At 34.1% G+C, this 16,637-nt stretch overlaps 1 protein-coding gene across 1 annotated transcript in view; it reads right to left on the bottom strand.

The window, feature by feature from the left end:
* MDGA2 (MAM domain containing glycosylphosphatidylinositol anchor 2) overlaps positions 1 to 16,637 on the bottom strand; it is an 826,450-nt gene that overhangs the window by 5,933 nt on the left and 803,880 nt on the right. Inside the window, exon 15 of the mRNA XM_087824881.1 lies at positions 10,393 to 10,523. Within this exon, the coding sequence (XP_087681007.1) occupies positions 10,393 to 10,523 (131 nt within the window). The remainder of the gene's footprint in view (positions 1 to 10,392; positions 10,524 to 16,637) is intronic.

Here is a 16,637-nt window from a genome sequence, read left to right as displayed (position 1 = left end):
ATTGGACAGGACACTGGAGAAACAGGCTTGGAAAGACATAGATTCTCCATCTTAGCTATGCAGAGGTGAGTAGAGTAAAATTAACCACAGTTTTTCTTATTTAAACTACATAATTGTTTTCAATAAGTTCTTATTGCCTGGAGATAAAAGTCAAGATAAAATAATGGGGTTACTTAAAAAAACAACACTAAAATATATAAATCATCAAAATCTTTCCTGAACTTTTCAAAGCTGCTTTCCCTGAAATGACCCTGTCATTGCTCACAGCATTTCCCAATGTCTGTCCCTGGCTTTAAAATGTTAAGCACTTTGGAGCAGTTAACACACATCCACAAAAATAGAGAAAAAAATCAGGCAAACTTATCTTCATCTCCTTAAATTTTATTGTCCTGGCATTTTATATGAAATAAAAGTCCCCTAATAGCACCTATTAAATCATCTTAATAGAGATTTAGCCATGAAATCTAAATATATACACATTCACTTTGATTCTCAGCTACCAAACCTGTGAAGTAGGAATTATTAAAAACTCTTTTGCCCATTTCACAGAATTTTATTGGAGAATTTAAAAAGGTTAAACACTCCTACTTTCCGTAATAATTTCCTTTTTTCTCCTTTCCTTTTGCCTCTTTGTGCAGCTTGATCAAAAACACAGGTGGAATTGAGGCTTATGCTAACGATCAAGTCCCAAGGCAGAGAGGTTGTGAAGGACACTGCCGCTCTTCTTTATGGTCAGATTGAGAGAGTGTCGGGAGCCTTTCGTGGTAACCTCAGAGTCCATTGACGGATGTAATTTAATATGTGTGCTACCTGCCTGCTGAAAATATGTTCACTAAGTGTATAGTTGGCTAAAAAGCAAAAAATACAAATCAGCAGAAGTCAAAGTTTCATGTGCCTGGAGGACTGCCTATATCTAGAACATTCTTTTATATGAATATTTCATCCCTTGGTGATGCTGAATGAATTATTACAATAATAAAAGTTGACTGACTTGTAAATTTATTATTTATATTTATCTGTACAACTATGGGTAATAGTCTGTCACTGTATAGATTAAGTTGTTAACTTTCTATATAAGCATAGTGGGTGTTTTATATATTGTGTGGAAATAAGTCAGGGAATTAGTAGTAGCTATTACTAGAATAATAAAAATGATTTCTGACAATCAAGCTCTTGGTACAGTTACAATCAGTGTTTTCAATATTTATTTGTATCTTATAATGACAGGCAATCTAATCCAATAGGTCAGAGAAATACTGTGGTCTTCCCCAAGGTCCTGGTTAAGCATGAGGGGAATAGTCTTGAGCAGTATGTTAGTTTTCTGTGAATTCCCACAGCAGTTTTGCTATTGAGAAGATACAGATTGTGTTTAACTTGTCTTGACTCTCACAAAGAAATATTTATTTCATTGTTCTGTTTATGCTCTGAATTCCAACTACAATTATATCTTTGAATTATTATAAGAAAATTTTGTAGATTCTAATAAACTCATATATGGCTTACAGGCTAAGACCTAAAGGGATACTTTTAAAAAATATATATTGTTTTGACAGTGACATAACAGAAATAAAATGCATAGATATCAAATTTAAAAATGTACCATAACCAAACTTTCAACTGTTTATAAAACTAAATCCTCAGTGACAAATATCTTTTTCTCAAAGATAAAGATAAAAAACTACAGCAATTAATTATAATATGATGCATCTGAACTTGTCAGACATGACCTGTATGCAATGAAAAAAATCTGAAATGCCCTCTAATTGAATAGGTTAAATTATGTCATATTTTTCTGAAGTACCATCATAATTCTGACTACTGTTATATTACAAAGATAAAACAATGTTCTTTCCTCTTCTATACTTCCAAAATGCATTTGACTGAATTGCTGTGAAGAAAGAATTAACAACATGTAGATACTTGGGGAGAAAATACTGAAGTTTAGGTCTCCTAAAAGAGGGTTTAGGTTATGCAAACCTGTTCTTCATACATCAACATGTTGATATTATTTTACATGGTTTTTCTCGCCTACATTATGTTTATTTATTTATTTATTTATTTTTAAATATATCTTTATTGACTTCAGAGAGAGGAAGGGAGAGGGAGAGAGATAGAAACATTAATGATGACAGAGTCGTCATTGATAGGCCTTCTGCATGCCCCCAACTGGGGATCAAGCCCACAACCCAGGCATGTGCCCTGACCGGGAATCGAACTCTGATCTCCTGGATCCTAGGTCTACACTCAATAGCTGAGCCACGCCCGGCTGGGCTCACCTAAATGCTGTTTAAAATTTTAATGTTTTCACTGTATGTCTCTGCAATTGAGCAAACTCGGTATGCAAGAAAACTGCATAATCAGAAAGCTAGCTCTTGGTTTGTAAATTCAAGTGGAAATTTAAAAAATATACATGTGGACTTCTGTATTAGACTTACGCCACACAAAATTATTTCGATTCATGGACTGACGGTTTCTTACATACAGTATCAAACTTTGAAACATACACATAGATACAGATGTCAGTACAGAGACAGAGATGTATATGATGCTGTCAAAGCTTGTACTCAAATATACTTTCTCAGTAAGAAAAGAAAAGCCACATACAGCACTAATGAACAGAAGTAGAAGGGAAGTCGAAGAGTACAATGCACCTCTCATAGTCTGATTTTAGCATTAATGATAGCTTCTGCAAATGTTTCTCACATTATTTCTTCCTGAGGAGAGATATATGACTTCTATTATTGCTAAGGCAAACACAAAGTCTAAGAATGCAGTTTGAAAACTGACAGCATACAATGCTTGGATAAACTTCGGGCTATAAATGAATTTGAAAATAGTAATTATTAATGTACATTAACATCAATAATTTTACTTCTATGTTTTTAACTGTGTCAGCAAATAACTGTACTAGCCTTAACCATGACAAAGGGGATTTGAAGAGAGGCAACATTATAAACCAGGTGGGTGGCCTTTGAACAGTGAGTTTAACTTCCAAAGACTCTGCCAATCCAACTTGCTGAATAAATGTCAATTAGTTGTCAAAGCTTCTAATCTGAAATAATACCACGAGAGTTTAATTGTTAACAAGACAGAAAGAAATAGATGGCACAGTGAACTGCAACTGGAAAATGTTTTCAGTGGTTGCTTCTGGAGTTATGATCATGTTTATATAATTGCCATGGAATTAGGCATAAAGTGCCAGATATGCTCTGCATGAGTTTTTGATGTCTACTTAGGAGACAATATTTTCCTGATTAGTATTATGTTTAGATAAACATAAAGTCAGCCTGATACAATAGGAGCACTATAATAATTTAAAATCTTTATTTAATGCTAATTATTAGTGTGGCTTAAGACTAATTGTCTCAAAACCTATTCCCAACTATTAAAATGAGTATATAAGAATAGAAACACTCCAGAATTACTTTCACCTATAACTAAGAAAATGAAAAGACAGTATTTTATGTATCACAGTGTCTCTAGAAAAATTTTGAAATATACTATGAAATAAGTAAGATACTAAAAGAATGGTTAAATATTTTCCTTAGTGTATGTGACATTCTAAGAATAACACTATAATAATTTTACTTTTATTAGAAAATTTGCCCTAATTATTCAAAATCCAGCAAAATATATTTCCATTATAAGCACTGATCATGCTAAATTAATTCTAGAAAAAGAAATTTCCCTATAACAAAACTTCTTTTTGCCCTGAAATGGACTACAGAATAATTTTATTTTCAGATAAGCAAACTAATTGGACACACTCAAAGGACTTTGTAAGTGGTTGGTTTTTAAAGGGTTTATGGACCAAACTACTGTTAAGGCATGCAATTCCAAACAAAGCAATGCAAGTGTTAGTGACTCAGAGGCCCCAAATCACTTATATCTCATTTAGAATTCCAAGAGGCAAGAGATACCCTTTCCACTCGAATTAAAGGTGACACAGAATGCCACAAAGCTACCTTTGAATAATATTAGAACTTCTCACAACTTAATTTATATGGTAATATATTCCATACAATTATTACCATGCTTTCCTGGTACGCATTACATACTAAAGCAAGTATTTCTGAAAAAGCTTGAGTAAACAATTTTTGAGTAAAAAATACTTTGTCTGAAAAGTTCAAAGCAAGAAATCTAAAAACAAACCAAAATAAAACAGAAACAAACAGAAAGGATAGGATGATGTAGTTGCATTTCATGTTTTCTTCAATAATCAAGGTTAATGAAATAAAAGAAAGCCCTTAGTCAATTGACCTAGAAACATATTAGAGAATAAAAGAACATAGAAATAAAATAAATGATTTTACTTATCTTTATTTTCATTGGTAATTTAAATAGTTTAGAAATACATTGATTCAAAATCTTTACTTTTTAATTTTCTTCCAGCCAATATAGCATACCAGGAATCAGATGTATCCTCCCATCTGAATCAACAAAATAACTGAACAGAATTTATGAAATAATGATATTGAGGACATTAAACATCAGGTAATGAAGAACAGTGATTCATGAGAGATGGGAATCAAACAGCCCTACTACTGCCCTATACAGAATTTATAGACCACTGTGCAAAAGAACAAAGCTGGAGCCTGGTAGAAAATCTGAGTTAGGAGATGGAGCTCAGAGTTCAAGATGTCTGAGGCATCTGGAGTGTGCAGGGTAGAATACCAGCAAAGAAAGTGTTGCACAGAAAGAGAGATCTGCACAGGGGCCCTCTCACATATTTAGAGAAGTGCTGATCGGGACACTAATGTGAGAGAACTACCCCACACCTGGAAAAGAACCAGAGGGATGCATTTAAGGTGGCAGTGCCCAGCTCACACAGGACTTGGAAAACCTCATAACCCATGGGGCATTGTCTAGAGTGCTCAGAGAACTCTTAACTCATTGTGAGAAATAAGTAGCCATATAACCAAATACTGCTCTGGTCTCACCCAACAAATCTTTTTTTTTCTTTTTTCTTTCTGTTTTATTTTTTTTTTCTATTACAGTTTATATTCTATATTATTTTGTATTAGTTTCAAGTGTATAGCATAGTGGTTAGACAATCCCATACTTTACAGAGTGTGACCCTGACAATCCTAGTACCCACCTGGAACCATACATAGTTATTAAAATATTACTGACTATATTTCTTATGCTGTATTTTACATTCCTATGTCTATTCTATAATTTTCAATTTGTACTTCTTAATCTCATTGTCTTTTCATCTGGTCTCACAACCCCTCTCCCCTCTTTATTTCTGTGAGTCTGTTTCTGCTTTGTTTATTCATATATATTGCTGTTTAGATTCCACATATAAGTGAGATTGTATGATATTTGTCATTCTTGACTGACTTATTTCACTTAGTATAATATCCTCTAGGTCCATACATGCTGTTGCAAATGGTAAGATTTTCTTCTTTTTTACAGTCGAGTAATATTACTTTGTATATATGTACCACATCCTCTTTATCTGATTGTCTATTGATGGGCACTTAGGCTTCTTCCATACCTTGGCTATTGTAAATAACACAGTAATAAATATAGGGGTGCCTATATTCTTTCAAATTTGTGTTTTGGGTTTCTTTGGATATACACCCAGAATCGCTGAGTCACCTAACAAATTTTAAAAGCAAGGCCAACAATGATAAAACTGTTTTCAAGGAACTTAACTACATTATCAAACAAGTTCAAGAATATTTATGAAAATACAAAAGTATCCAGCCCCTACCAAGGTAAAATTCATAGTGTCTGACATCCAATCACACTACCAGACATGCAGAGAAGCAGGGATATAATGACTTGTAAGGAGGAGGAAAAAACACTCATCATTTAACACCAACCAAGAACTGACATAGATGTTAGCATTAGCAGACAGTGAATTAAAACAACTATTATAATTTGGTTTCATATGTTCAAAACATTAACTAGAGACTTGGGGATATTTTTTAAATACTCAAATTGAGTTTAAAGAGATGAAAAGTACAATGGCTGAGATGAAAAATACACTGAATAGCACTGAGGGCAAATTAGACATTTCAAAGGAAATAATTCGTGAAACCGAAGACAGAATAAAAACTATCCAAAAGCGAACACAAATAGAAAAAATTAAAAATGTAAAGGTTTAATGAGCTGTGTAACACCTTTAAGGGGCCTTATATATATGTAATTGGTGCCTTCAAAGGAGAGGAAGGGGAGCAAAAGCATTTAAGAAACAGTAGCCAGAAAAATCCTTACATTTTATCAAAACTATAAACCCATAGATCCAAGAAGTTCAATGAACCCAAGCACATGAAAAATGAAGAAAACTACACAAAAGCACATCATAGTCAAATTACTCAAAACTAGTGATAAAAAGAATCTTAAACGCAACCAAAGTCACATTGCCTATAGAAGAATAAATATGAGTGTCAACAAATTTATCTTTGGAAACAATGCAAACAACGGCAGCAGAACAGCATCCTTGAAGTTTCTAAAGAAAAAACTAGAATACTATACTCAGAGGAAATGCCTTTAAAAATAAAGGTGCTGCCCTAACAGGGTTTGCTCAGTGGTTAGAGTGTTGGCCTGTGGACTGAAGGGTCCCTGGTTCGATCCTGGCCAAGGGCACCTACCTCTTTTGCAGGCTTGATCCCCGGCCCAGGTTGGGACAGGTGTGGGAGGCAACCAATCAATGTTTCTCTCTCACATTGTAGTTTCTTTCTCTCTCTTTGCCTTCTACTCTCTCTGAAAAAGCAATGGAAAAAAATATCCTCAGGTGAGAATTAAAAATATAATAATAATAAATAAAATTTAAAAATAAAATAAAATAAAAATAAAAATAAAGGTGCTACAGATATTTTCAGAAGTATAGTAGGTGAAAAGACTTCATGTTTAGCAAATCCACAGCACAATATATGTTAAATGAAGTCCTTTAGGCAAAATAAAATTGATGCCAGATGGAAACATGAATGTACAAAAAGGAACAAATGGCACCAGAAATAATAACTACTTTGGGCACCAACTATGCAAACCCAGTCTGAGTTTTCAGTTGGGATGAGGAGAGTTGATTACAGTGAAGTTCTCTAAGGTCTGACTCATGGTGAATAAAGCTTTATTTATTTGAACATCTGCTTTGAACATTCTTGTAAATCTCTTTTTGTGAATTTAATATGTAAATTGAAGAGGCTGTGGCAAGCTTGTCATTTGTATTGAGTAGTAAAATCTTTTGCTCTGAATTTACACTGACCACATACATACTTCCTAGTAACAAAGGACTAACTTACATCTTGAAAAATACCCTTTAAAAATTTTTTTTAATCCTCACCCAAGGATATTTTTTCCATTTCTTTTCAGAGAGAGTAGAAGGGAGAGAGAGAGAAACATCGATGTGAGAGAGACACATCTGTTGGTTGCCTCCCGCACAGGCCATGACCAGGGCTGGGGATTGAGACTGCAACCCAGGTACAAGCCCTTGACTGGAATCAAACCCAAGATACTTCAGTCCACAGGCCAACACTCTAACCACTGAGCAAAACCAGCTAGGGCTTGAAATACCCTTTTAAATCAACAATTCTGGGAATAGGATGCAATGGACCAAGATTGGTCAATTCACAAAGAAAAGCAATTCTTTCCCGAAAGATGGCAATATCAAACTTGGAGTTGGCACTCTGCTTCTTGTCTCTTTCCTCTATGAAACTCCTCTCATTGCTTATATCGAGGGAGACATTTCCTTCAGTATTCTCCCTGTTGCAACATCCTGAATAAAGAATTCATTCACTTGCAAAAAGAAAACTAAACAAAATCTACACCGTTTCTAAATGGGAAAAATTATAGAATGAAATAACTATTTGCACAAATCTTATAATAATTTAATACCTATCTGTATGTCATTCTATTAATTCTAAATAATGAATAATTTTGTTAACATGGGAGCTTTTCTTAATTTCTTTCCCACCTTATGCAAATTTTTCAAGAGTGGACACCCTCTGTAATGACCAGGTCATGGGACTCAACCTATTTTCCAATATGGGTACCATTGTCTTTAAACTCTGTGGGCACCAAACTTTTCTGGATCTCCTTCCTTTTAACTCTAAAATATACTACAGGATCAAACTCCTCTTCCATAGTTTATGTTAATGATTGGCTTGTGTTCAGCATGGTTCCATCCTTTGATCACTGTTCACATATGTACACTTTTCCTTGAGAATATCAGCCACTCCCAGAGTTTTAGGTTGTGCATACAACCTGGTGACTCACAAACATGTACGTCCCCAGTACTTCAGATAAACACTCCCCTCAACCTTCTGCACATCTTTAAAAGGATATTCCACAGGCATTTTATATTGACATGTCCAAGATAGAAGTGACCATATTTCTCTCTGAAGCTTGTTTCTTTTCCTCTTTTTGTTGTTTAAGCTAATGTGTAGTAGAAGCATTACCCAAGACCCCCTTTTTAGAAAATCTTTACTCATACATGGCTACTTCCCAAATTCCCAACATAAAAATGTTCTGCTATTTTTTAAACCTTAATATAATCTTAAAATCATCCACTTTTCTTTAAACCACTTTCCTAGTTTTCCTCTTCAACATCTTTTACAGTGTCCTACCTGGTTTGACAGCTTAATTTTACCTCCTTGAACCAGTCTTCCATACAACAACCTGAGTGATATAGCATGTCATCCCCCTGAGAAAAATCTTCCAGTGCCTCCCCATTGCCTAAGCTCCTTAGGTTCCTTAACTTCATCTCATATTAGTCTTTGATTTATTTTGGGAGACCAAGTTCCAGATAAACATTTCTGTTTCTCTGGCCAATCCCATGGTATATGACCTTGATGTCTTTGTTGGCTCTGAACTCTGCGCAATTCTGATGCTAGCCCTTTCTCTGCTTTGGAGTCCCTTTCTTCAGTTCAGGTTTCACTTCATGCAGTCAGCTTTTCTTGACTGTTCTCCATAGTCTTTCTGCTTAGGAATGCTCTTGGAACCTTGTGCATGTCTCTGTTACTTCAATTATTACAGCATGTGATGTATGTGTTTATATGCATGTGTATTTCTATGATTCTGAGGTAAATGATCATTTCTAAATCTTTATGCCTAGCAATGTGCTTGGCACACAGTAGTGAAGAATAAATATTTATTGAACTGTTGTCAGTGACAAGAAATGATTGTCCAATAAAGGATTATCCTGAAGGAAACATTAATATAATTATTCTCTTAAATAATTTACTGTACATATATTTGATTTAATAATTTTATGTTTTCAAGGCAGTCATATAAGAAGCAAAAATATGTCTAGAGAAACAAACTTTTTAGAAAGAAGGGCTCTTTGACTTTTATATAGGTATGCACATTTTAATAGTAAAGTTACTTTGATCAGTAATGTTTCAGAGTTCTGTCTCCCCAGTTTAATTTGGTTTAATGATCTATTGCCATAAATTCAATCCTCTCAATTCTATTCTCCTTCATAGAAACAAAATGATTGCCAAGGTCTATTATTTCAGTAGCTTGTATGTGTTTGTAGATAATCAGCTAATCTTATTCCATTATCCTGTACCAATGTGAACAACTGTTTGCATTTTTATAATCTTGGTTAGAATTAGAACTGCAATTTCTAAATAAAATCCATTAGAACTTTGTAGATTAGGTTACAAGAAAAGGACATTCCACACACAAAAAAGCATAATTGGAGCTGTCAGATTTTTTCATACCCTTGCTGTGTATGCCATGGAATGCATCCGAAAATCACCAGTAGAAAAAAATCTTAATCTGAGTATATAATATACATAGATAGCTGTACAAAATTACTAAAATTACATTATTTTCTCCACTAAAGTAGCTTCATGAAATATTGTTTCTAGCCATCATGGCCATTGTTATAGTCATTAAAATTTATATTGTATATTTACAGGTAACTCAATTCAATCTAAGCCTTACTTCTTTCCTATAAAGAAACAAAGAAAAATAACATTATATTTCTCTTACTTTGTGATAAATAAAATGACATTACCTCATAGAGACACATTTTGCTAAAGTGTATAAAATTACATCAAGTAAGATTCAGACAGTTTAATTGAGAATTGATTATCCAGCTTTCATTGCTATAAGAACCTATTTTATTTGTCTTCAGGGAACAAAATACACAAGAGTGATTTTTTTAGAAATGGATTACATTTTCTCCAGGCAAAGTGTTTGATAGACTATTATTCAAACATACTACTTCAAAGATGTAAATCAATAAAGGAAAAGGCATTTTCTCTTTTTAAAATAGCTTTTCCTACTAAAAAGAATCTTAATCATTTGATTTTTGGGATAATAATATCACAGAATTTCCGAATAATTATATTCTAATGTTTGTTGAAGGTCTCCCTTTAACCCTGTGCTCATGTGCAACAAGCAATCTATGCACAGATATGATTGTTTTCTTACCTGAAATGAAGTAATTGGATATATATTAACATGCGCCTCATTCCATCGTTGTCCTTTATTCCCACTTGAAGACCACAGTGGACTTTCTATCGTTGTCTGCCCTTTCAAACGTAGATAAACATTTAAAACACCTAAAAAACACAAATTTTATTTTGTGTATTTTTTTTTTGCTTCAAATGTGTTTCTCCTTGACCAAACACTTTTAAAAATGAAATTTTGCATAACATTGTAGTGTCTCCTCCTGTCTTCCCCTTTCATTTCCAATCCTGCTCTATGACCTTTGGCATGTGTGACAGGCCTCCAAAGATGATAGCATCCAAACCCCAAGACACTGCGAATGATACTTTATGTGATATAAAAAGCTTTGCAGATGTGATTAAGTTAAGGATGTTGGGTGGGGAAGTTATTTTAGATCATCTGCTGGGTCCTAAAGGTAATCACATGTATCATTATAAGATGGAGGCAGAAGGAGATGTGATACAGGAGAGAAGGTCATGTGAAAGTAAGAGAGATGCTCTGGGGCTGTATGTGAGGCCGGAGGAAAGACCTGCAGCCGGATGAACACAAGCAGCCTCTAAGATTAGAAAGGGCAAGGAAACAAATTCTTCCTTGGAGCTTCAGAAGAAACCAGCCCTGTGAACACTGATTTTAGCCCCCATTATACCCATTTTAGATTTCTGTTTTCTGGAACTGTAAGATAACAAATTTGTGTTCTTTTAAGTCACAGAGTTTGTGGTAATGTATTTGTTTCAGTAGCAAAAGGAAGCTACGATAGCATGAATCATAGTCTAACTTGCTTGAAGTCGGACTCTAATTGTGTTGTCTTATATTGTCATTTAGCTTCTCTTTTTCAGTTTACTTCATCCAAGTCTCATTTTTCTTCTAAAATATTTATTTTAAATGAAAAGAAAAATAGCTTTGTCTCATGATTTGATATATACTTCTTTCGACAGTTTCATGTCCTGCTCACAGTAATAATAGTAATGATGATGATGATAACAATACTATGTGTATTGAACACTTCAGATAAAAATTAATCCTCTCAGAAATCCCACAAAGTTCTTACTGTTACCTCCATTAGAGAACATTACTCCAGGGCATAATTCTCACTACTATGAAAGAACCTTCTGGTTTTCTTACGTTGCCAGGAGATTTAGGAGGTCTCTTTAACATGGCTTAAACTTCAATATTCCCTAATGCTCTCCTCCCAGGACTCTTTGACCTCCCCATCTCTATTCTGCCGTCAACTCAATAAGCTGTTATGTTGCTATATTGTAAGCACTGGGCTTTTCCAGTCTTAATCTGAGAACAGACCAGCCTTCAGGCAAAGACTCATGGAGAACCCCATACAACTTTCTAGAGTCAACCCAGCACACCTCCCTTCTTTCTGTTAATCAGACTCACAGATTCTAACTGCTTCAGCTGCCCAGGACTCTGGTCTCCGCCTCCTGACTTCAGCGGGATCTCCACATTCGGATTCAATTTCAGGGCTCTGTGCCAGGGCCAGGAAATTGTCCTCAGGCAGAGAACTAGACTCTTATGGAGATCCCCTCATTCCCATTTTTTCATACATCTCAACCCTGCTTCTTTTCTAAGAAAATATTTTCTGAAAAGTTACTTAATAGATTTGCCCATTTTAATAGTTATGACAGTAGAACTTACCTAGAAAAAGTTACTACTGTATGGCTTCAGACACCCTCATTTTGATAACTTTTACAGATAATCGTATGTTGTTATTTAGATGTTTACATATATTTTATACAGACATCTTCCTTAGTGTATATATATATATGTATACACATATATATATTTGTTCATGTAAATATTGCATATAAATACTAAAAAGCAGAAAAAATAATATAAAAATCATTAAATTGATCAATCAGAGGTAGCCTCTAATATTTTGATGTGTGTTCCTTCAGGTTTTTTTTAAATGTTTATATACAGCTATATTGTTATATGGTATAGAGTAGTTTATCTTTCAGGTTTTAAATGCAATTTTATCTACTTATTTATACATAAGACCACAATTCATATTATACACAAATGCTTAAATAAAAATACCCACTTTTTAAACAGCAAAAAACCTGCATTCTTCACATCACAGCTGTCACTTACTAGCTGGGTGACCTTGGCTTAGTTTCTTTTTTTTTTATGACTTAGTTTCTTAATCTTTTTGTTTCAATTTCCTTATCAGGTAAGCGATGATGATAATAGTAACTAGCGTAAGCTTTTTGTGAGAATTAAACCGAGTTAAAGTATGTAACAATTATGTCTCATATATAGTCTTTGCTATGTCTTATTATTAGCTCTCAAGATATTAAAATAATATTTCTCTATATTGATGCAATAGATTATATTAGAACATTTCTTAGTGTTGAACTGTGACTATTACAGGAATACATTTTACTTGGTAATGGATTGCTACTCTCTTACTGTGGTTGATTCAAGTTGCTAGCATTCCATTTGGGAATAATGCATGTATATTTATAAATAACATTCTCCAGATTTCCTTTTGTTTTATCTTTCTATGTTGCATATTCACTTTTTGCCTCAGAATCTATTTTCTACCTTTTTCCCCTTTAATATAAGAAATAATCTTCAGTGTGTCCCCACAGTACTGATTTTATTTTTCACAGTGTGAATTCTTTTGTTTCTAATGTCAGCTCTATTTTGTCGCTGTATTATGTATGATGTTACCTTCCTTTCTGATCTCATCAAACTCCCCTTTATTTTAGTCATTTATCCAGTTTCTTCTTTTCCTCTGTCCATTGTTGTATCATTCTTATCTTTTATTGTTTCATAAAGTTCATATTCTTATGTATTTTATTGAAAACATAAAGCATATACTATGCAAATTTTACTTTCACCTGAACTGTCGCTATGCCTTTTTCAGCATGTGTGTTTTCTTTATTATGGGGGCATATTAGCCTCATTTTGTATTGTGGATTTTTTTTTTTAATCCTCACCCGAGGATATGTTTATTTATTTTAGAGAGAGGAAGGGAGGAGAGAAAGAGAGATGTTGATCGGTTGTCTCTCACCACCCCACCGTGAGGGCCGAGCTCCGAAGCCTGAAGGTAGGCGCCCTGAGGGAATGAAGCTGGGCTCCCACCAGCCCAGCCAAGCCCACCAGGCCTGCCCTGTGGACTTTTCCTGGGAGACTTCTTCTCTCTCTCAGTCTCGCTCTCCTTTCCTTCCCTTTATTTGTCCTTAAGTAATGCTAAGTATTCCTGTGGCTTTTTCCCCCTAAACCGCTATTTCAGTTTCTTTTTTATACAGAGAATAAGTTAGATTTTGTTAGCTCCTCCTCTAAGATCTAAAGCTGCAGGTCAATTAACTGAGGTTTCACTGTTACTTCAAGATTCAACAATCTGAGAATAATGGAAAAGCACTCATGCCTTTGGGCCATTTAAGAGTTGAACTTTCCGGTATTTTCCCACTGTGTGGGTGATCCATTGTGGCAGGAAGCAGATTTATGACACTATCTCTCTGCTTCCCTTTTTGGGAACTAAGTGTGGCTCAGTTTTTTGCTTGGTGGTGCTGGTACCTTGTGCATCAGAAAGGCAATCATGTGCCAAAAGGCAAAGCCACTGCAGAACATAATTCTGCATGATGTAATTGCATTCTATTTTTGGACATTAATCCACAACAGTGATGAATTACAAGGAAAACAAGCCCAAGTAAGTAAAATGTGTTAAACTATAAATAAATACGTTTTGAACCTATGAATTGCCATTAGACTAACAATGCCTTATGTAGCATATTTGTTTCAGAAATCATTTGAAGAAATAGTCTATGAATTAAAAAGGAAAAGAACTCTATTCTGTGGCCTCTGCCTACAGCAGCCTATGGCTGGATTAATGCTAACTGACTGGTTTGAGCTGTGAGATTCTCTGCTCATTTCCCCTTAACACTTTACTGCTTTTTCAGAAGGAAACTATTAGTTATCTCTGGCTTTTTTCTTTTGTATTTCTTAAATGTAACCCCTTAGCTTCTCTGCCTAGTAGAAGTACTACAATAGCCTGCATTTAATGAATGAAGGATGTCCTCTCTAAGCTACCAATACAAGGTGTTCCATATAAAAATTACCAATACACACTTCAACAAATGCGAGGTGCTAATGTAAATAGATGGCAGTGAATGAATTAGTATTTTATATGGAACTCTTATTTCTCTTGGGTAGCATGAACTGTTATTTTGATTGAAATGACAGGAATAAATCCTGTCATCAAATCAATACATGGAAATCTTTGTTAAATATTAATAAAATAATACATTTTAGACCTATTAGTTGTAATTAGACTAAAAATGTTGTATGTATTTTATGCTGGTGTGGCTCAGTGATTGAGCGTCAACCTTGCAACAAGAAGTCAGTGGTTTGATTTCTGGACAGGATACATGCCCAGCTTGTAGGCTCAATCCCCAATAGGGGGCATGCAAGAGGCAGCCAACCCATATGTCTCTCTCATCGATGTTTCTACCTTTCCCCCTCCTTTCCTCTCTCTCTAAAATCAATAAAAACATAGTTAAAAAATAAATAAAAATAAATACGTCTTAATACATGCTTTAATGAAGTATATTTATATATGATTTACAATTATTATATAAAAACAGTATGTTGTTATATCAATATTGAATATTTTTCTGAAAAACTATTTTTTTCTTGTGAGCATGTTTAAAGTTTTAAATTAACATTGTATTTTTATATATGTACTATAACTCAAACAAATTATTTCAATTTATATTAATTAAATATATACTATGTGAAAAATATTTGTCTGAGGGCTAAGAAAGCCAGGTCTGAATTATCCCAAATGCTGAATTAATTTTTGAAAGGATTAAATGAACTATATTCAATTGTGGTTAGATTTTATTTTAAAAGGCAGGTATTACACCAAAAAAATTACTAGAACTGATAAGTGAATTCAGTAAAGTAGCAGGAAACAAAAACATATCCAAAATTAGCTGCATTTTTATACATGAATAATGAACTCTCAGAAAGGGAAACTAAGAAAACAATCCCATTCACAATTGCTTCAAAAAATAAAAATTAAAACACCTAGGAATCAATTTAGCCAAGGGTGTAAAAGACCTGTACTTAGAAAATTATAAGACACTGAAGAAGAAATTGAAGAAGATACAAATACATGAAAGCATATACCATGTTCATGGAGAGGAAGAAATAACATCATTAAAATGCCCATACTACCCAAACAGATTCAATGCAATGGATATAGATTCAATGCAATTCCTATCAATATAACTATGGCATATTTTTCAGAACTATAACAAATATTCCAAAAATCTATATAAAACTATAAAGACCCCAAATGGCCACAGCAATCTGGAGAAAGAAGAACAAAGTTGGAGGAATCGCACTATCTGATGTGAAGCTATACTACAAGGCCATAGTAATCAAAACAGCATGATACTGGCATAAAAACAGACATATAAAACAATAGAATAGAATAGAGAGCCCAGAAATAAATCCACAACTTTATAGTCAATTAATGTTATTTGTTTCAGTTTGGGTTTTTTTAACATTCCCTTTCTTATTTATTTAATGTTATATTTTGATATGTAGAATATTGATGTGCTTTGCAAACTCAACATTACATGAAAAGCATACTCAGAGAAATGTCACTCCCTCCCACATTTGTGGCAACCAACTTGGTCTCTAACTTATCCATCCTTTGTTTCTGTCTCCTTTTTTTAATTGGATGTATTGGAATGACATTGGTTAATAAAACTATATATGTTTCATGTATATAATTCAACAATACTTCATCTGTGTATTGCACTATGTGTTTACCGCCAAGTCAAGCCTCCTTCCATCACCATTTATACCCCCTTTCCCTTCTCCTTCCTCCCCCCACAGTAATCACTATACTATTGCCTGTGTCCATGAGGTTTTCTCTTTTTTCTTTCCTTAGTCCCTTTGCCTTTCTCACCCAGCCCCCAATCCCCTCACCCCTGACAGCTGTCAGTTTGTTCTCTATATCTATTAGTCTGTCTCCACTTTGTTTGTTAATTTTGTTCATTAGATTCCATATATAAGTGAAATCATACAGTACTTGTATTTTTCTGAGTGGCTTATTTCACTTAACATAATACTCTCCAAGTTCATCCATGTTATCTCAAAAGGTAAGATTTCTTTCGTTTTTATAGCTGAGTAGCAATGGTGTGACTTCATGATTTCTGAAATATATATTGTATATGTATGTGTACATGTGTTTATGTGCA

The sequence above is a fragment of the Miniopterus natalensis genome, chromosome 1 (genome assembly GCF_054644295.1).
Source record: "Miniopterus natalensis isolate mMinNat1 chromosome 1, mMinNat1.hap1, whole genome shotgun sequence".
NCBI lineage: Eukaryota > Metazoa > Chordata > Mammalia > Chiroptera > Miniopteridae > Miniopterus > Miniopterus natalensis.
The sequence above is the reverse complement of the archived record's forward strand: the minus strand, read 5'-3'. Positions and strand labels throughout refer to the sequence as shown.